Consider the following 21,565-nt stretch of genomic DNA (forward strand, 5'->3'; position numbering starts at 1 on the left):
TTGGCAGTTTTCCTTCCCTTTCTATTTTGTGGAATAGTTTAAGGAGGGTTGGTATCAGTTCTTCTTTAAAGGTCTGATAGAATTCAGCAGAGAATCCTTCAGGTCCTGGACTTTTCTTTTTGGGGAGACTCTTGATTGCTGCTTCAATTTCATTTTGTGGTATAGATCTATTCAGGTGATTAATTTCCTCTTGGTTCAGTTTTGGATGGTCATATGTATCTAGAAATCTGTCCATTTCTTTAAGATTTTCAAATTTATTTGAATATAGGTTCTCAATGTAGTCTCTATGAGAATTTTTCTGATCAAAAGATTTGCTCTACCAGGCATTCTTAATTCTGGTCACATTACCTTGGTCAAAGTCAGAGGAACTGTAGAGAAATATTCTACTATTTATTGTAACTAATGGGGAAGAGGGTGCTGGAAGGAATGCATGCATGTACTTTCTTAATGCTTAGTACAATGTTTGATTTTTTACAGTCCTAACTCCTGATTCTGGCTTGCCTGATTCCCATGCCAACTGTCCCTGTTCTAGCCAGCCTTGGGGGTTGCAGGGGGATCTCAAGGACATTGTCACAAAGCCCTCTTCCATTAAACTTTATTAAGAGACAGTACAAGGCCCACCTTCTGGATTTGGAGAAATATGCAAACTGGGGTATAAAGATGCAAAGGGAAAAATAATAAGTAGGGTGATGAGGCAGCTAGTGCAGGATTTAAGCAACTGGAGGATGGAGTTTCCACGGCCAGCTCCCATGTGTGCTGAGGTTGCCATCCTGTCATTCACCACTTACATCGTAAGGCACAGTATTCTCCTGTGTTGTGTGAGGATTAATGAGAATGAACAAAATGCATTATGCAAACTGCAAGCCCTTCAGACCCACTAATCACAGCACCGCTGCCTGCTGGACACTTAATCAGAGTTCCAGCAAGGACAGCAAGGAGCAAGCAGGTGGGACGCAGACAGCAGCTCAATTCGTGAGTGAGATCAGTCTGTCATTTCTTGTACAGCTGTTTTGATCAGATTTGGGAAACAGGAATCTACTAATTTACAAATCTAATTGTGTGCTAATTTGCAGGACGTACTTCGGAGAATTCCATCTATCTTCTATTTAAAAGAGTTTAGGCGTTCTAAACTAATTCTGCACAGCTTCATTTTGGATGTGTTCTCAGACTTCACATTCCCTTCTTCCCCATAGTCAGCCAGAGGTCATCACAAACCCCTTTCTTTTGCGCTCACACTTCCTTACAGAAAGAGATTACACTCTCTGTTCTCCCTTTCCTCCCAGTAAAGATGGCTAGCATTTCTGCCTCCACTTTGGTTGCTGCTCGGTCTGACTTCTTCAACCAGAGCTCCACAACCTACTTTCTCCTACAATGTTTGGAATCTCTGTCTTTCCAAGGACATCTTAGCTTGCACCTTTATGCAGACTTACAGCTTCTGTCTTAACACAACCTTGCTGGAGTCTGAGGTCCTCACAGGCCTACTCGGTATTTCTCAGCTATGTCACACAGGACCTTAAGTCTACTCATACCCAGACCCATCTTCAGAAATCCAGATCTCAAAGTCAAGAATATTTAGGAAATACCATTGTCTCTTAACTGCAGTACTTGCCAGGACCGTTAGTACTGCATTCTGTTTCTCCAGAAAGGGACATTAAACTCAGCATCTCCCAAACTGCTCAAACTTAGAACTCCATTTTCTAGACCATCTTAGTGGACTACTGCCCCATGTCCATGAGGGCTGGTCTGTACCCAGCATTCCCAATTTCTGTTGGTCTGTGACAGAGATGGTTAACTGTTCACTCAAATCCTTTATCTCTTCTTCTTGAATATAGAGGTAACTTCCATATCTCAACTTCCTTGCAGCAAGAGGTGACGATGTAACCTAGTCCTTTCTAGCAAAAGATAAACAGACAAAAGGTTTGCCTCGTCCACTCCTAACCCACGCAAGCCTCCACAATCTTTCCCGTGCCCTTTTCCTCTTTCTGGACCAGAAGAGCAACACTCAGGAGACCTTGGAAGAGATGTCAGAGTCACCATCAGCCAAGGTCCCTGAATGCCTACTTGGAGGCATTCATGAGCTGATGAGCTACATACCTGTCTGGGGCCATTTCATCAGCAGAAGATAAGTCTCTAGAATAACAACATATATCACATACAGCTGAAAATGCTGAAGATTCTGTACTACTTAGCCTCACTCTACACTGTTTTCTTTTTCACTTCCAGTAACTTAGCCCCTGCTCTCCACCTTGCTGCTATGGCCCATGAGCATTGTCAATGCCTTTTTAGCTCAATCTTGAGTCCTTGTCCCAGTCCTTACCCTTCTTCACTTCTGCTTGCTGGGTATTATGTTCTTTCTACTGCTCTACCTCCATCCTTTCCCCCAACTTTCAAAGTGCTTGCGCCTGCTGTCTCTGGTTCTTCCTGCTTTGCTCTCTAACATAGTTTCATTCCTGATCTCTTGGCTTCTATTATCTCATCCACACAGTCTTTCAGGGCCCCAGGCTGACGGCAACTCATCAATTCTACACCTGTGCTCCAGACCCTTATTCCCAAGTTGCTACAGGATTTCTTCACTTAGAATCCCAGGCCATGGAAAGGAAGTGGCCATAAAGATAGTCCACTGACAAAATAGTTTCTGCCAGGTATTGAGGGGGTGGGGGGGAGAGAGAGGGGGGCGGAGTGGGTGGTAAGGGAGGGGGTGGGGGCAGGGGGGAGAAATGACCCAAGCGTTGTATGCACATATGAATAATAAAACAATTTTAAAAAAAGATAGTCCACTGACATTCCCCTGAAACTCCCTCATATCCTTCATGTTGCCTCCCCAGACAGGACTCCTCTAATTGCCCTATATATGGTAGTACCCTATCCCACTGCTTTTTACCCACTTGGCTAGCTTCAAACTGTAATCCTCCTGATCTCTGCCTCCTGAGTTGGGCTAGATTTCCCAGTCTTACCCTCTTGCAGCTAGGTGTGTCTATGCAAGTCATTTAGGCCCAATGACATAGAAGCCAAAGTCCTATCTGTGACTTCTGAGTGTCCTCTTAAACAGAAGGGTTTACCTTTCCCCTCCCCACAGTGGTGAGCCACCTAGGAGCAGGTGGACAAGTGCAATACTTGGGGGAAGGTGGAACAAGAAGAGAGAAGGAGCTCGGGTCACTGATACCCTGGAGCCACCTTAGCACCCCTGAAATGCTCCCATCCTGGTAGTTATGCAAAAGAAAATTAATTTTCTCTGTTTTAAAGAATTCTCATTCTAATTATGTTAGAGAGATCAACCCAATATATCTTAACTTATACAATATTTAAGATCACTGCTTAATAATGCAATAAATAATTACAATTAATTACTCTGTGTTAAGAAACTACTTGGAACCTGCCTGAAACAGGGTTTAAGCATTCACATAATCAGGACTGGGGGATCTCGTTGCTTCCATTTTTCAATGGAAGTCTTGGACGATAGAGAGAAATTTGGCTTCTAGAAGGTTTCATAACTTTCTAAAAACCCTACATCTACTAGATTAAGTTGTGTGCAGCACCAAAACCCTCAGGATGAAAGGGATGTCTGAACATAGCTTATCATCACAGAAATGAAAAAGTGTGGCTTAGAAAACAGATAATAACTCCATTCTCCAAGCTTCTCTGTGATGGATTCCTAAAATGGAAAACCCTCCAAAAGAAATATGGCCCATCTCTACCTCGTGACAGGATGGAATAGATTATCAGTAGGAGATGGCTTTCTGTCCCATTTTTCCTCTTTGAAGAAAGAGTTCCCATTTAATAACACATGCCTTGTCAAGGGAAAATGACTGGTGTGACTTACAGTTTATTAAAGCACTTTCACACCAATTAGTTCTTCTATTTCATCCTCCTTATAACATAGATGTGAACAGACCCACTGCCATTTGCCTATTTCAGTCCAGGAATCTGAATGACTTTCAGGAGGCCAGGAGGCCTCAGGGTAAGAGCCAGGTGACACTGGGTGTCCCAGTTCCAGGCCACCTTCCTCTGCATGTACCCACTTCCTCACAATCATCCAAAATCAATGACCAGTCCCTGACCATTTGTTCTACTGAGGGTCTAAGTTAGGCACATGAATGGACAACAGATGGAAAGGACAAAGGTCTTGACCTATAGGAGCTGTTTTTGTTTTTGTTTTGCAGCACTAAGGTTTGAACTCAGGGCTTCATGCTTGCTAGGCAGGTGTTCTTACCACTTGAGTCACTCTGCCAGCCTATGGGAGCTTTTAAGCTTGGTGGGTGCTATTGTTTGGGTCTGGATTTGGGTCTGGAATGTCCCCAAAGGCCCATGTGTTAAAAGTTTGCTCCCCAGATTGGCACTGTTGATAGAAATTTTAAGAGGTGGGGTCTAGTGGAAGGCGGTCAGGTTATCAGGGGCATGCTCTACTAGGGACTGTGGGTCAGGAGTCAATTCCTTTCACTTTTTTCCTGGTCATGAGGTGAGCGGCTGTGCTCCACCTCATGCTTCTCCATGAGGTGCTTCTATAGACCCAAAAGCAACAGCGCTTACAGATCATAAACCAAAACTTCTAAAACAGTGATCAAAATAAACCTTTGCTCTTTATGATTTGCTTACTTCAGGTACTTGTTAAAAGTTACAGAAAGGTGACTAGCACAGTGAGGAAACACAGCAGGAGTCGGGGGAGGGGAAGGAGAAAGGAGATGTCAAACAGAGAAGGGGAGGAGGAGGACAGGAAGATGTCAGTCAAAGAGGAAGAAGGGGAAGAGAAGAAGGGAAAGAAGGTATTGCAGCTGCTGCAAGCTCCACCCTCCCACGGGGACTCATGGGTGCTAAAACTGAAGCTGCAGGCCCTAATGCTAACACACACATTTGAACACAACATACAATGACAGCAGGGAGTAAGACTGAATGCATGAGTCAACACCCAAGTTCAAGCTTTCCAGGCCTAGATTTTGGTAAATCAGTAAATGTGATAAATATTAACACTTAATTAATCACTTGGTAAATGAGTATTTTGAGAATCAACTAGTTACTTAGTGATAGAGCCCTTCAGACTCTTCACATGACATTCCGCTTCCTCTTGAAACAAATGAAAAAGGCAAAATAAAATAATCAAATAGGAAACTGAAGAGGGCTTCAAGCAAGCTGAGGAAGACTGACTTGCTTCCCATAAAACAGGAAGAAGAATGGAAACAGCTGTAGAAGGACCTATATGGGGTTTAACAAGTCAAGGAATGCTTGTGAGAAAGGATGGAGGAATTTCCTCAAATGACTACAAATATACACATGCAAATAGAAATGCATGCAAGAATATTTCATTGACAAGAACTCCTTGTAAAATGTTTTAAGGGACTTTAAAACATTCAAAGAGCTATGTACCTATCACACACACACACACTGTAATATTATTCAGCCATAAAAAATGAAAGAAATTTTGGCATATGCTACAGTATTCGTGAACCTTGAGGACCTTACTCTAAGTTCAATAAGCCAGTCACGAAAGAACAAATATTGCATGCTTCTGCTTGCATAAGCTACCTGCAGTAGGCAAGTTCACAGAGGAAGAAAACAGAGGTTAGAAGGTGTTTGAAGGGAGGGAGAAATGGGGCGTTATTTTCTAATGAGTACTGAGTCGCTGGCATGACTTTAAAAAATGGGGAAATGAATAGTGGTGATAGTGTTCTGTTAGTCAGCTTCTCAGTACTATAATGAAATACCAGAGATAATTAACCTATAAAGAGAAAAAAAAAGGCTATTTTGGCTCACTGTTACAGAGGGTCCAGTTCGCTATTAGGTGAACCCATTGTTTGGGGCCTCCGGGTGGGCATGCAGAAGGCAGTAGGTGGGGAGCAACACGTGTGTCATGGCCAGGAAGCAAAAGAAGAGGACCAGATGGAGCCCCACAGTCCCCCTCTGGGGTATACCTCCAATGACCACGGACCTCCCGTTAGGCCCGACTTCCCACCAGCACACCTTGGGAATCAAGCCTTGGACACTTGGACGTTTGCAGAGGGCGTTCAACATGGGAACTGAAGCAGGCACACCCTTGTTAATGCAACTAGACTGCTGATGACACCGAAGTGAACACTCGCAACGATGATGGTACACTTTATGCAGTGTGTATCTTACCGCAATGATAAAAAAGAGCGAGCGAGCTAGCATCAGAGCGAGGCAATGTAACAACCACTGGGCTCTACGTCCGGACTCTGCAGATGGAGGAAGAAGCCATGATAAAGGAATCCAGCTGGAGCCGGATTCCCTCCTGGGACCCCAGGTGTCCCTGCTGGCACCCGCACGTTAACCCCCTGGGAACACGATCTGGACTTCTGGACACCGCGTCCTCTCCTGGACTGCGTCCCATCGCGGGCCACCCCAAAGCTGAGGACAGCTGCGACCTCGGGACACCCAGGACGGGGTGCGGTTATAGAGACCACGGGAAAACAGAAGCAGGACGCCGAGTTAGCGCGTGGACACCCGGCACATAGTGCGGGAGGAAGTACAGGCTGGACATCTGAAACGCGCGTGGAACTGGGCCCTGTTTGGGATTTGCAACCCTAACCCTGCCCACTCAATGGGATTGCACAAGCTGCGGGGGTAGGTCTACAATTTTAAGATTAAGTTGGGGGAATGTGTCACCTTTAAAACTCCGATTTCCAAACTCTCTTTTAAAATATGTTCTCGTCCCCTCCTGACACCCGGACAGCGGCCTTGGCGCGCGGCCCAGTGCGGGAACACCTGCGCAGGCGCAGCGCGGGCCGTAGAACTGGGAGGTTACCACCCAGAATCAGCGCGGGAGTGCCCTGCGCAGGCGCAGTGCGGCCCTCGGGGGACCTGAGTGGTCGGTGGGGAATCGGCGCGGGAAGACTCTGCGCAGGCGCAGAGTGGCCTCCTGTAAGTTGGGACTGGGGGGCTGGGTAGTCGCGTGTGGGATGGCGGCTGGGAGTCCCGCGCAGGCGCAGAGCGGCCCGCGAGCTGGGTAAAGACTGCGCAGGCGCAGAGCGGCCCGAGGCTGACGGGGGGAGTGGTAGTTGGGTGTGGGATCGCGGCGGGAAGGCTCGCGCAGGCGCAGAGCGGCCCGAGTTGGGGGATTCGGGAGGGGGTTGGGTAATTGGGTATGGGAATCGCCGCCGGAAGACTGCGCTGGTGGTGGGAGGCTGGCCGGGGTGGGTAATCGCGTGTGGGAATCGGTGCGGGAAAACCCGCGCAGGCGCAGAGCTGCCCGGGGAGGAGGGGCTGGGAGTCGGGTATGGGGTAGGCGCTTGAAGACCCGCGCAGGCGCAGAGCGGGCGCGTGGACCCGGACAGCCTGTGGCGCCCAGGGCGAGCACCTGTTACCCCGGTGCCGCCGCCTGTGCCCTCCCTCCCCTCGCAGAGGCGCCCTCGGCCCTCTCCGTGGTCTATTTTTGTACCGCGCGACGGCGCTGGCCATACTGGGCAGCAGGGTCAGGCCCGCCCGCTGCGCCCTCCCGGCCCGCTGCGTCCCGCAGGTCGCGCGGCGCCGTCGAGGGCAGCGGCTGCGGAGCGAGCGGGCCGGGAGGCAGCTGCGTAAGTGGGGCCGAGGGAGGGGACGCGGTCGCCTCGCTGTCGCAGGACTAGTGTCGTGGGCTTTGCGGGGTCGCCCTCTGCTTGCCCGGCCGCCTTGGTTTTGCCGCGCCGCAGGTGGGGACACTGCTGTCCTTGGGGTCCCCGTAATCTCCGGGAACCTCGAATGGCGCCTGGCACTTACCGAGGTTCCTTTAAATTCAGACAACGTCGAATGTATCCCCGGGCAACTTTGTCAAGTTTGAAGCCGGGGAAGTAATTGCCCGCATCTCCCCCGGGACTTCAGAGGAGCCAGGGAGCCCCGCCGGGAGGAAGGAAAGGGAAAAGGACACTTGTCTGCCTCGCCCGCAGGCGGGCGGGCGGGGTGCATTGTTCCTGTTGAACAGGTCTTTCCATACCGGTGTCGAGGACATTTGGGGCGCTGCTTGTGTTCTAAGCCATCTCCTACTCCGTCTGCCAGTGTAGGATTTGGGCAAGATGACCAGCTCACAAGCCCTGCTTGAAACAAGGGTCACAACTCAGGTGGCTGTAAATAGTCCGAATGGGCAGGTGTGACAATGCTACGTGACTGACTCGGAGGTCTCAGTAGAGGTGAGGAGGGCCATCTCAGGATGGGCCACCTGAGAGGCTGCAGCTGGCCTTTCAGTCCACACACGCACACTGTTGTCACGTGGGAACTAAGGGCCCATTGTTGCCATAGCTTACTTTTTTTTCCCCAATGGATGCTGGAATGTTTCAACTAAGCATGTTGACAAGTCATTTACCCTCCCACCCACCCAAAAACAGAAAAAGAAAAATCAGCCAGTTTGTGATCTCTGGGATAAGAAAGCCACTGCAAGCTTCCATTGCTCCTCAAGAATGGGGGCCCGGTGTCAAGAGACTATGTCCGGGAGGTAATTTTGAGGGTAGGAATGAGATGGACATCTCATAATGCATGGAGCTACAGGCAAGCGAATCTAGTTGTTAATTCTGAATGACTTACTAGACTTGAACAAGAGAACAGCAACTTGAAGTATTAGACTTCTGTATGTAGCAGAAAAATCTTCACGATAGTGGTTAATTGACATGGAAATTTAGTGGGGTTTTGACATACAAATAAGGGTGAAAAAAGGTCATGAACTTTAAAGCATTCATCTGATTGAACAAACTATTTTGGGCAACACATGTGCCAGGTGTCATCACAGACATGGTACCAATAGGAAGTGATTAGGACATAAGCCCCTCACCCTCAGTGTGAGCCTCCAAGGGAAGGGAAGCACATAGATGAGAAGTGGCAATAACAGTGCAACAACCATGGTATACAAGGTCCAGCCAGGCACAGAGGCAAAAGGCAGCTTCGCTGACAAAGTGGTATCAGAGCTGAATTTTGAGGAACCAGTTATGTTTTTTTCTGGTTGGACACACGATATTCCCTACAAAGAACAGTGTGTATTCATTAGAATTGCTGGCAGTTCAGTACCACTAAAAGATTGGGAAATACAAGAAGAAACTTGGGAGATGAAGCAGCAAAGGGTGGGAGGTGCCAGGTTGTCTGGAGGCTTGTAAGGCCTGGTGAAAATAGTCCCATGATAATTTTGTAATGAGGCGTAATAATTTTATTCACAGTAGTCACCAATTTGAGAAGAAAGGGGGAGTTGCTTTAAATGTGGAAACTGGGACATTATTCCCTGATATACTACTGACATTCTTTGCTTTGCTAACCAAAATCTATTGAAAGGAGCTCTAAGCAAGCTGTGGCTTTAAGAGTCCTGTCCAAGTCACTTCTGTGTTTATGTTGGTGAAAAACAAGGCTTTGATGTTGATGACCTACTCGATCACAATTGTAATCTACTCAGTGTAGTGAACATTTCTTGTGGGAAAAATAATACCAAATCAGGAGTCCAGTAAATTTTCCTATCATACAGATCAATGCAGGGAAATGAAGAAAGAAGAAGGCTATAGCCAGGGCTCCAATGCAGTTCTCACTCAGACTGGATAGGAGGTTTCATTGTTTTGTGTCTTCCATTCACTTCACTCATAAATCGGGCTCCTGTAGCATATTTTGACATGTTGAAAAGAAAATTCATGCTATATCTATGTATTACTGGTAGTGGATTGTTGATCCTGAGTTTGTGTCCTGGTGCAGTCGATGGTTGAAGACTCCGGACCAGGAGTTAAGAGTAAAGCAGGCACAAGCAAAGCTCCCAGGAGCTTAGGAAAGGTAAACCCATAGTTAGCTGAAGTCTAGGAGTGGTACAGGGCACTACCTGGCTTGGATCCAACTATTCTACCTTGAAACTACATTTGCGATTGGTTGGCACCGAGCCAGCTCCTCCCTGAACTCAGCCACCTGTCTGTCCCTTTCCTTATCGTACCAAGCATTCCAAGATCTAGTCAGTTTGTCTTGGCCTTTGGGCCCACTACTCACACTGTACAGCTGCATTTTGGTATTTTGGTAAGGAGTCTGTTGTTCTTCTGAGAAGCCTGTTGTTTGCCATGCCTCTTTAGATGTCTGGTTTTAAAGTGCCTCTAAAATAGAATCACTTCTGACATTGTTCCCTTCCATTATCTCTGTCCTTATGACAGTATATCGATGATGCACAGACAGGGTTTACAATATGGGTTAGGTTTTCTAAAGCCGTAAGTGACAGATGTTAATATAGTCCTATTTTAAACTTTATTTTGTACAATATTTAAGATATCCAAGAAGATATAAAGAATAATCAAGTGTGTGTTGGGTACCCACCACACAGCTAGGGAAATCAAAACATTTGCACAGTTGAAACTCACTGTCATCGTCCTCCACCTGTCTCCCCCTTCTTCTAAAGCTTCTGAAACACTCTCCTGAATTTGTTGTTATTTTAATAATTACCCTTCTTTTCTTTATATTCTACTACAGTGGTATGGGTCCTTAAAGAATATATAATTTGTTAAATTTTGACAGAATTCCAAGCTTGTAGAAAAGTTCCAAGAGTAGTACAAAGACCCCCAAAATACCCTTTATCGGATTCACTAACTTTCTGTATTGACCTTGTCAGAATATATGTTTTTGATCTATTAGAATATATAGTATATATTCATATAATTATTCGTATAACTCATAATATATCACAGACTGTCATACTGTCCAGCACAACTTAACAGTAGTGGTGTGCATCATTCTTCTACAGTCTTTCAATGTTTGTGGACATAGATTAGTTATTCATTTTTCTGCTGTACGATATTCTTTTGCATGAATATAGTCCAGTCTGTCCTCCTACTAGATACTGAGTTTATCTTTAAATTTTTGTTGTTTCAAACAGTGCTGCTGAGAATTTAAACTAGTTCAACTTCAGCAAAGCATGGAGAATTTTCTTAGCAATGAAAGCATGAGCATGTATTTGCCATTATTCAGAACAGGTAGCAACTGCAAAGATAATGGAAAGATGATAGCATCAAGCATTGTGAAAGACAAACATTTGTAGTTTAAGGAAATTGATGTTCTTGCCTCACATTAAATTTATGGCAGTCCATTTCTCAAAACTAAATATGATGGGCTTGGATGTAAGTGCACTGTGGATTTGCAAAATAATTAGGCTTTCTTCTCATGATTTATATTTATCTTTGCTACTCATTTTCTCCATTATTGTGGGTACCATTGTTATGAGTGCCCAGTTCAGTCTTCCACAGATTGGAGCAGAGAATAACTCCCCGTTGGTACCATTGAGAACATTTGTACAATGTCGTTTTGCTGATGAAAGGAGAATGCACTCCCCTTTATGAGAAAATAAAATTGCTGTCAGCGCTCTTCATTTATGGGCTGTGTCTATATCCACAAGTTATTTGTGTATGTACCAAATAGCTTTATTGTCTGAAAAATTATGTACGGGTACAGCCTACATCAGCTTTCCCAGGTAAGTTTTACCAAGCAAATTCCATTTTGTACATATGGTTAACCCTTATTCAACTCTCTCAACTCTTATATAATTCTCCAAAAAATCCCAGGTGATAAAACATGGCCTTAAAAAGGCTGAAAAACATGTTCATCTTCCTGGATAGTAGAGGAAGGATTCAAACACAGGCCTCAGTAAGGGAAGCCCAAGTTCATGTCCCTGACCTTTGAGTTCCAGTGTGCTGCATCCCTGTAGCAGTAAAATCCATTTAATTAGTACTTAAATGCTAAGGACTAAATAACTACTTTACTTGTATTCTTTATCCTCACTGTGCTAATGGAGAGGCCAACACTTAGAAAGGTAAAATTTTCAGGTTACATCAAGTAAGGAGCTAACCTGGGATGCGACATAGGGGTTCCTCACTCTGGCTTCAAAGCCCAGCCACCAGCCCTATCTCCTGTGCGCCTTGTACATCTGGGAAATGATGCTAGGAATGTCCTTGGAGTGTGATAACTGATTTAACATTTTTTAGGCTTTCTACCAGTAAACTCATTTTATCTGTAAATACATACCAATTAAAGTAGCTTTCAGGAGCAGTAGAAGGCAATTAGAAGGAAGAGATACTTAACAAATATATATATGCCCATTAAAAAAGTCATAGGAAATGTTTCTTTCGAATGTTTGAAACATTTTTAAAAGAAATTCTGGTCTTTGTTGTTTGCTAAAGCCCGTTGTTTGAGAGAAAGGAACTGCATTTAAGTACAATATTTACTCAAGAAATTGATTTATATCTGGGAACAACTAGATGATCTTTTTAAAGCAGGACCACTCCCTTCTCAAAACACTTCAGCTGTGTTCAAAAGGCAACATGGAGATTCCTTAGTCACCCAGACAGGATATTCTCATCCCCGCAATCTAGACAGCAGGTTTATTTATAACATTCAGCAGTGGTCGGCATCCTGCCACTTGTTTTTGTATAGCCTATGTGCTCAGAATGTGTTTCATAATTTAAGTGACTTTTAAAATCAAAAGCAGACTAATATGATATATAAAAACAAGACAATATACGAAATTCACATTTCTGTACCCCCCAAAAAAAGTTTTAGAACACAGCCGTGCTCATTTGCTTGGTCTGAGGCTGCTTTTGTGCTAGAAGAGCAAGGTTGAGTAGTGACAGAGACCATATGGCCTGCAAAGCCTAAATACTTACTTTCTGGCCCGAGTTTGCTGACCCTGGCACTGGAGAGAGTGGGTAAGAGTACAGACTTTGGGACCAGATCAAATTGGGTTCATGATTCAGTTTCTTCCCCTATGAAGTGCTTTGGCCTTTTCATGAGAGCCAGCAAACAGAGAAGACTGACTTAAGTGATTGTTGCTTTTTATCAAGGACAAATGAGAGTAGGAAGAGGTTTCTATGGTTCTCTTAATAGACAGTATAATAATAGAAAATATAAGAACATAACAAAGCCATATTATATATCATTACAATTGCCTTAGGCAACCTTTCCTCAGTATTTCCACATATATCACTTATACAAGTAAAGATTCTTTTGTATGTGTGGTACTTTAATTTGAACTCAGGGCCTTGCACTTGTTAGGCGGGTGCTGTATAACTTGAGCCATACCTTGAGCCTACAGGAAAGGATTCATGATTACAGATACCAGCAATCTTAATTCAAACCAACTTAAATTGTCTCAAAACTGAAAAATGTAGATACAAGGTCTGATTCAAATTCCATTGCTCTGATTACTCTGCAATTCTTCCCTGGTAGGCTAATTAGGGATTTGGCCACAGTAGTGTCTGGTCTTCCATCTGTACCACACATGGACACTCCAGTCATTGAGCCAGAGACCAGAGCTTCACTCCATCAGGCATACCTTAGTTATCATGCTGGTCACTGTAGCGAGGAGAATGGGAGCCAGTCCCCTCCCAGCCACAGGTTAGATGAGAGGAAACCCTACGTCATCCGCGGTAAAGTTGTTTATAAGATTACCTATAATATGTTGATAAAACAAGCATGTGATTCACTAATTATTTCAGTTTAACTTCTTGAAGCTAACTCTGCCTGTGTTTTTATTAAAATAGACCTTGTGCCAAAAAGTCCATCAAAGGCAGGTTGGTTCCTACCTTCAAGGTATGAAATCACTGGATTGTGGTCATAACATTTGGGTCCCCATCATCTCGGTTCTCTCCTAACACCCCCAAGATCAGCCTCTGGGAGCTGAGTCTCCATTGCCCTCTGTGTGTTAGATCTAGTGGATCCCACCAAGGAGCTGCGCTTGGCCTTCTAGCATTTGAAGGATTCTTACATTCAATACAGACGGAATTGGAGACATTTTAAACTATTTCCTTATAAGGCAGCGTTTATATTCTGGGATGGGGATATGGCTTAGTGGTAGAGAGCTTGCCTTAGCGCGTTTGGTTCCAAGAACTGGGGGAAAAAAGGGTTTATATTCTTTACAGCTGCAAGTAACAACTGACATGTATAAAGTAGAGTGATGCAATTCTATGTAAAGACGCCCATATAATATGATTTGGGCGAGTCACAGTGTTAGAAGAAATACAACGGCCTCTTAATTACCGTAGTCAATTCTCTTCAGAAAAAATGTAAAAGACGTTTAGAAAATTTCTGCCCTTTATAGCTGACAGATTTTGAGTTCGTGTTATTGACACGATCATCTCTCCTTCTTTCTCAACTCCCTGTACCAAGTCTGCCTCCATCAACGTTCACTCTCACTGCGTGCTGCCTTATAGGCAGGTGAGAACCAGAAAAGGAAGCAGAGCCTGGGGACCCGTTCCTCACAGGACGGTTTCTGACTCTGGGAATGTCCTTTAAATCAAAGCAGCTAATTAACTTCTTGAAACCCCCTGTTTCCATTACCCGGGGGAGGGCAGAAATGACTCCACTAGCTTCAGGAGCCTTAATTAGACTAGTGTTTTTAAAGCAAGAAGTGATTCAGGCTCTGCCACCATGAAAGGGAACAAAGAAAAGCTAGGCGAGGAGGGAGGCTGAGAAACCGGAAGACTTCTGTGCATCCCCTAGTGCAAGGTGATTAGGTAATTGTAAGTTTCAGAGCAGCAGACATTTGCTTGTGCTTTCCAAGGCTGAGGAGAAATAAAATTTCTGTTATCCGCTGGTTTGAATTGTTTGTCCCACAGTGCAGCTTAAGCAGAATCTTAGTGGACTTTTTTTTTAGTCAACCCTCTTCTAGGGTATATCCTTAAATGGCCTTAGTCATGGTTTTGTGGATTGGTTGTTATGGGTGTGTTTTGGAAGGGACGCCCATACCGTTTAGGGTGTCACTGCATCTCCTAAGAGAGAATATTAACAGATGCCCCTGTGCCCTCTGGCTGCTGGGCAGCCATATTTAATAACTGGAAATAGAATTGCAAAATGGATTCAGCTTATCACTTTCTTTGTTCATGTTGAGAGAGAAGACTTGCCAGTCCTAGAAAACTCTCCAGTGCTAGATGGCAAAGTGTGAGGGCACCTTCCACTGCAGAGCAGATTAGGAATTGTGGGGCTGGAGGCGTGGCTTGGGCAGTAGAGCACCTGCCTAGCGAGTGCAAGGCCCTGAGTTCACACCCAGGACCCCACCCAGAAAAGGAAAGCACTGTGATAGCAGTTAATAATGCGTGATTTACATATCAAAGATATTTTCAGATTTAAAAAGTGGTTGTCTTAAACTGCTCTGCTTGGAATGAATATTCATTAGTAAATACTTCATAGCACTAATGCTGCATATTTGAATTGTAGAGCACTTTTTCTTAGGTGAAACTGCTTCTTTTCTTACCCTCAGGGATGATCCATGGCATCTCTGTTTATTTGTGAGTAACCAGAAATGCAAACAGCCCCTCAGGGGATGAAGCTAAACGTAAAGAAGTTTCTAAGAAGCTTTGGAGTGCGTCATGGATTGTAAGACTGAGGGAAAGGAAAAGTACCAACATAGCTTGAATTTGCTCAGTAAGATCAAGAACATGAAAGAATTAGCGGAAATGATTGATGTAGTACTCATAGCAGAAGGGGAGAAATTTCCCTGCCACAGGCTGGTCCTGGCTGCATTCAGTCCCTATTTCAAAGCCATGTTCACCTGTGGACTACTTGAGTGCACGCAGAGGGAAGTCACACTGCACGACATCACGGCAGAAAGCGTGTCGGTGATTCTGCAGTACATGTACAGCGCGGCTCTGGAGATCAACAATGCCAATGTACAGACGGTAGCCATGGCTGCCTACTTTATGCAGATGGAAGGAGTCTTTGGCATGTGTCAGAAGTACATGATGGGCCACATGGATGCTTCCAACTGCGTCGGGATCTATTATTTTGCAAGGCAGATTGGAGCCGAAGACTTGTCTGATCAGTCGAGGAAGTACTTACATCAGCACTTTGCCGAGGTGAGCTTACACGAAGAAATACTAGACATTGAGCTGCACCAATTCCTGACGCTCATTGAGTCAGACGATCTGAACGTGTCCAGGGAGGAGAACATTCTGGACTTGGTTCTGCGATGGGTGAATCATAACCAAGAGCTGCGTGCACAGCATCTCGTTGAGCTTCTGAAGCAAGTCAGATTGGAACTTATAAATCCTTCCTTCTTGAGACAGGTCTTGAAAAGGAACACCATGCTTCTGTGCGACGCAGGCTGCATTGACCTCATTCAGAGTGCATTCAAAGCAATCAAGACACCCCAACAGCACCCCCTGAATCTCCGCTACGGCATGGAGACCACCAGCCTTCTGCTGTGCCTTGGCAACAATTCTTCAGGGATCAGGTCACGACACAGGAACTACGGGGATGCCAGCTTTTGTTATGACCCCGTGTCACAGAAGACCTACTTTATCTCATCTCCCAAATATGGGGAGGGCCTAGGAACCGTGTGCACTGGGGTGGTCATGGAGAATAACACTATAATTGTGGCTGGAGAAGCGAGTGCCTCCAGGCTCTCTAGGCAAAATAACAAGAACGTTGAAATCTATAGGTTTGTATCTAGCAGCAATTTTTTTTAAATCTTGCTTTTACATTAGGAATAGTAGAAGACACTGCTAAGAGAGTGGTCAGATTTTAAATGATACATAGTCAAAACGACCCTGTATGTCTTTCATAAAGCCATAAATATCATATAGCATAATGAAGTTACCACATTTGGGGGGGTAAGAGTGGGACTTGAACTCATTCTTAACTGGGCAGGTACAATACCACTTGAGCCATGCCCTCAGCCCTTTTGCTATAGTTTTGGAGTCTTTCTGGATAGGGTCTCACATTTTTGCCCAGGGCCAGCCTTGGACCTTGATCCATCTACCTATACTTGCCTTATAGATGGGATTACAGATGCTTACCACCATGCTCTGCTTATTAGTTAAGGTGGGGTCTTGCTAACATATTTTGCATAAGCAAATGTATTTATGTTATGATTCAGTTGTATTTTAGCCTTAGCTTTTGTTATTTATCCATATGATAGGGCATAGTACAATTGCTTTCTTTTTAAAGACCTTGGTACAACTTCTTAACATTAAGAAAATTTATTAACACAAACTCCTTTGAACTGAGTTTTTTAGTTCATTATTCAGAGAAATAAGGAATTTTTTCCTAGCCAAAAAGTTGTCATTCTGTGTCCTTAATTTGTGTGTCTTTCCTAAACCTCCACATTGAAAAATGCTGGTAGCCTAAGAATGCCTCAATCCTATATTTGTAGCAAGAGGACCCAGTGCACCTGCTCAGAGCGTGCTGTCGGGCCTCACTTGTGAGAGCCGTGCATTTCTCGTCCAGCAAGTGTGAGACACACACATAAATGCTAGACGGCAGTGCTCCCTTCAGTGTCCTCCCCTCCTGTGCCCTCTTGTCAGGGGTGAGTCAGACTTGTCAGTCACAGAGTGATTCTTTATGACAGTGAAAATGGGGCAAAGAAACCATGAGGAGGTCACTGTTTTTCTGTCACCTCTTGGCATTACACTGTTTGTTACAAGCCACAGCCCTGTCCCTTTACCACGCAGATACTATGAGGGGGGAAAGGAATGCAGAGCCCTGGATGAGTGATCTGGACACAGCATGTCACTGAGCTGCGAGTGGCCTTCCCCAGAGGTGTCAGATCATCACGTCCTTGCAGGGGAGGAAGCCTCATCACTCCTGGTGTGGGTCTTGAGGTCTGAGCACTTGCTTCGTACCTGCCATGGGTAAGGGGCCCTTCTTTCCACCTTGGGGCTCTTGACCTCATGCCTCGGGTTCTTTAGAGAGCATTTTCTTCCTCATCAAGACCACCTACAGCTCTCAGGACTTATCCTTAGTAAACATCCAGCCCTGCCCAAGTGCCACGCTTCTCTTACCCTCATCTCTCCTCTTGACTTTTTCAAAAGCCCTCCTCCCTTTCTTGTGGCATATGTCTAACTACATACTATACTATTTCCTTTCTTGAATTCAGCCAGATTCCCACCACCAACCAGAAACTCCACATTGGCCATACTAGGGTACAGCTACTTCTTCCTTTCCTCCAATAATGAAATTATCAGAAGCATGGCTTGGGTTTAAGGGAGACTTCCAGCAGATGTGGGAATAGTTCGATCTCCTGGTGCCACTGACGGTCACTGAAGTGCCCATTGTGCAGTGTTGAGAAGGCATCCCCTTGGGACACCCTGCAGCATCATCTGTTTTCTATGCCTTGGCTCTTTGTTCAGATGCTCTTCATTCTGCCTATACTTATAGTTCACAGACGCCCTACCTGTGAATTTCTTCCTAACCTAAAGGAGAAAGTAGACTGGTATCTGAGGTCATTTCTTTCCGAAAAGATAGACTTTTCTATCTTCTCATCTGCCCACAAACAGGTAAAGTGTAAGTGGTCACATTTAAACTACCAACCTATTAACACTGCTTCCTTTGCCACTCTTGTCTTTTTTATGTCATCTACTTTTTGGAGGGTTTTTTTGGCAGTACTGAAGATTGGACTCAGGCACGCACTCTATTACTTGAGTCATGCCCTCCATCCCTTTGCTTTTTAGTTTGTTTTTGAGATAGGGTCTTGTACTTTTTGTCTGGGTAGGCCTCAGACCATGATTCTCTTATGTCTGCCTCCAGCATAGCTGGTATGATAGGTGTGAACTTTTTGTAGTGCTGGGGATTGAACTTTTTGTAGTGCATGCTAAGCAGATGATCTACTGCTGAGCTATGTTCCCAGCCCTTGGTTTTGAGACAGAGTCTCACTATGTAGCCCAGGCTGGCCTTGATCTCAATCTTCCTGCCTCTACCTCCTAAATGCTGGGATTACAGGTATGTCCCACCATGGCCAGCTATAGCCATTTTTCTTAAGTTTTATTTGTGAATTTTCTCTCCCTATTGTTGGTTCTAAATGTTGAAACAAAAATCATATTAGCAAGTCACCCAGAAACCTTGTATTTCCCAATTTTCGTGGAATATGTTTCATTCCTAGCCTGTTTTCTTAAAACTGTGCCTTAGAAAACCAAAACCCATTTATCAGTTCTGTTTATATATTCATTCAGTTATCTCTTGTCAGAAGCCCCACACATAGACATCTAATCCTCCTTTCTTTTCTAAAAATCCATTCAATTGAAAATACTACCTGTGATCCTACAGACTTTGCCTTCCTGCCTAGAATTTCATGGAAGACAGCATGATAAGGTTTGATAAGGCAAGCCAGACATGCCTTCTAGGGAAGGACCATAACTTCCAACTTCCCATCAACTTCCCTGAAGTCGTGTTCTCTCGGGGTCACGTGAGGGCTGACCCAGAGCAGTTACTCGCATTTTATGCTTCTGTCACATTACTTAAAAATTGTACTCTGTACAAAACACACTTCGTATTCTGTTCTTGTTTCTAGGCAACATCTTTTTTCTTTTTTTCCATGTTGTTCTGAATTTTGTGTTCTTGTTTTAATTCCAGGTAAACTTTCTAGATTTGGGAGCACATTTAATTTCACATATTTTAGACTGCATCTCAAATCATGATTGGAAAAAAATAGACTTACCAGCCAAGCATGGGGGCAGACCATTGTAATCCCAGCACTTGGGAAGGGAGGTAGGAGGATCACAAGGTCCAGGCCAGCCTAGACTACACAGTGAGTTCAAGGCCAGCCTAGACTACATAGAAAAACCCTGTCTCAAACAAAATAAAATCAAAAACTTAGAGTTATCTTTATCATGAGGCAAGATACAGAATAGCCATAAACATGTAAGGTCAGGACTGTGTGGTGCTCACCCCATAATGAGCTACTCTAGAAGGCATTAAGAGACCACATGTCCCAGGGTCCCCATCTGCCAAAACGCTTCTCAAGCCCATGTAACTATTCATGGAAGAAATCACCAAAATTACCATATCTAGATTAAAATAGATTCTAAATGCCCAACAGACATTGCAGATGGGTTTTCATACCGTGCTCTTGACCTAATTTGAAGCCAGTTGAACCGCAACAATCTGTACAATTGTGCATAGCCTTCATATTGCTCTTTTAGAAATCCCAATTTGAGATATTTTCAGACTCTGTCCTAAAACCATGATTTCTTAGTATTAAAAAGATATTTCATTTCCACAGAATAGGGCAGTTTGTATTTTTGTCTCTTCCAGTTTGTGCATGGAAACATAACAAATGACGTGCTGACTTTTCCCAGTTTTCTCTCCCAGAATTAGGAACCACAGGCTAGTGCAGAGTCTCTGCTTTTCCTATGCATTGTTATTACTGAAATTCTTCAAGTAGATGTGGATAATGATTGTAAGCATCTCACGTTTTGTTCTTCAGTCCTTTAAACGCTATCTGTGTTGAATGGTTTTCACTTCCGATTAGAAGAGCAGATCTCACTGTTTTTAGTTGGAAAAAGAACTTCAGCATGTTTCTTGGTGAGTTGTTTTCACATTAACTCTAGTCTTGCTCTGTCACCTTGCAGGTATCATGACAGAGGAAACCGGTTTTGGGAAAAGTTATGCACTACTGAATTTCGGGAGCTCTATGCTCTGGGAAGCATCCACAATGATCTCTACGTTGTTGGAGGGCAGATGAAAAGTAAAAACCAGTACCTTATCACAAACTGTGTGGATAAGTATTCTGTAGAACAGGACAGCTGGAAAAGGGTGTCTCCTCTCCCACTGCAACTGGCTTGTCACGCCGTGGTGACAGTGAAGAATAAACTTTATGTGATCGGAGGCTGGACCCCTCAGGTTAAGAAGCAATTTCTTGTATATTTATGTGACATGGCTGTGCTGAATCTGACTCTGTTGAAAAATGTAGTTGCTGAATACTAAAAGAGAATGACTTGCATTTTGATAAATTGCTTAAATCTCATAAAATATAAATGTAAGGCTTTAAAGTGTTAAAAGAACTTAGGAGGATGGGTTTGAACATGTTATTCACAGATGTGAGTTCGCTCAGTAACTGTGCTGGGTTCTTTATAACCCTCCTGTCAGCAGCCGTGTCGCCCAGGGCAAGTCACTCTGAGGTCTTTCCATGTTCACAAGTCTTACTGTAAGTGGGGATTCAGAACAGTGATTCTGCGAGAGCACGGTCATTCCAGAAAAGAATGTCATGATTAGAAATGCTTTGTGTTTTTTCTGGGCTTCAGCAGATGGAAAAAACAAAAAAACTGTTTATATTGAAACCCTGGAAAAGTGCAGGCCAGCCAGAGTTGAGAGGTCAGCAGAGTGACCAAATGGCCCTCCTCTCCTCTTTTGAGTGTCCTGGGGCCCTTGGCCTTCACAGTCAAAACTCCAGCTTCCCTCTACTCTGGCCATCCTGTCTTTCTAATAAAATAATCTTCCTGGCTCATTAGCCATCCCATGACAGAAAGAGTTTATTTCTGCCTTATTATTATTTATGTCCCCAGATTTGCTTCAGGATGCAGCCCAGACTTTCACATTCATCTCATAAGCTTCACTTTGCCACTGACAGTACATCATACCTGTTTTTAAACTTAACCTTCACACTCAACAGTTGTTATTTGGGCTGCAGAGGAAAAAGTAGTACAGATTTTATCACAGCTAGTAGCTGAAGCCTGACAAATTATTTGTGATTAAGTTTTCCAAAACTATCCACTTATATGCTGAATTTGCATGAATAATCTCTAAGAGCAAGTGAGATTTTTCTGTGCTTTACTAGAAATTAAAAACTTAAATTAGAAGGAAAATTAAAAGAGTAGAGGATGTGTTTTTTATTTGTCATCTCTGAACAGATAGCTGAATGAACCTGTGTTGCATGGCG

At 44.2% G+C, this 21,565-nt stretch overlaps 1 protein-coding gene across 3 annotated transcripts in view; it reads left to right on the forward strand.

Moving 5' to 3' along the window:
* The first annotated feature begins 6,768 nt into the window (after positions 1 to 6,768).
* The window catches only part of Kbtbd12 (kelch repeat and BTB domain containing 12), a 62,996-nt gene continuing 48,199 nt past the window's right edge, over positions 6,769 to 21,565 (forward strand). Inside the window, exons 1-3 of one of the 3 annotated variants that reach the window (XM_074044587.1) lie at positions 6,769 to 6,870; positions 15,173 to 16,351; positions 20,259 to 20,529. In XM_074044587.1, the coding sequence (XP_073900688.1) occupies positions 15,282 to 16,351; positions 20,259 to 20,529 (1,341 nt within the window). In that variant the 5' untranslated portion in view covers positions 6,769 to 6,870; positions 15,173 to 15,281. The other 2 variants (XM_074044585.1, XM_074044586.1) reach the window with 2 other exon arrangements.

The sequence above is a fragment of the Castor canadensis genome, chromosome 10 (assembly GCF_047511655.1).
Source record: "Castor canadensis chromosome 10, mCasCan1.hap1v2, whole genome shotgun sequence".
NCBI classification, from domain to species: domain Eukaryota; kingdom Metazoa; phylum Chordata; class Mammalia; order Rodentia; family Castoridae; genus Castor; species Castor canadensis.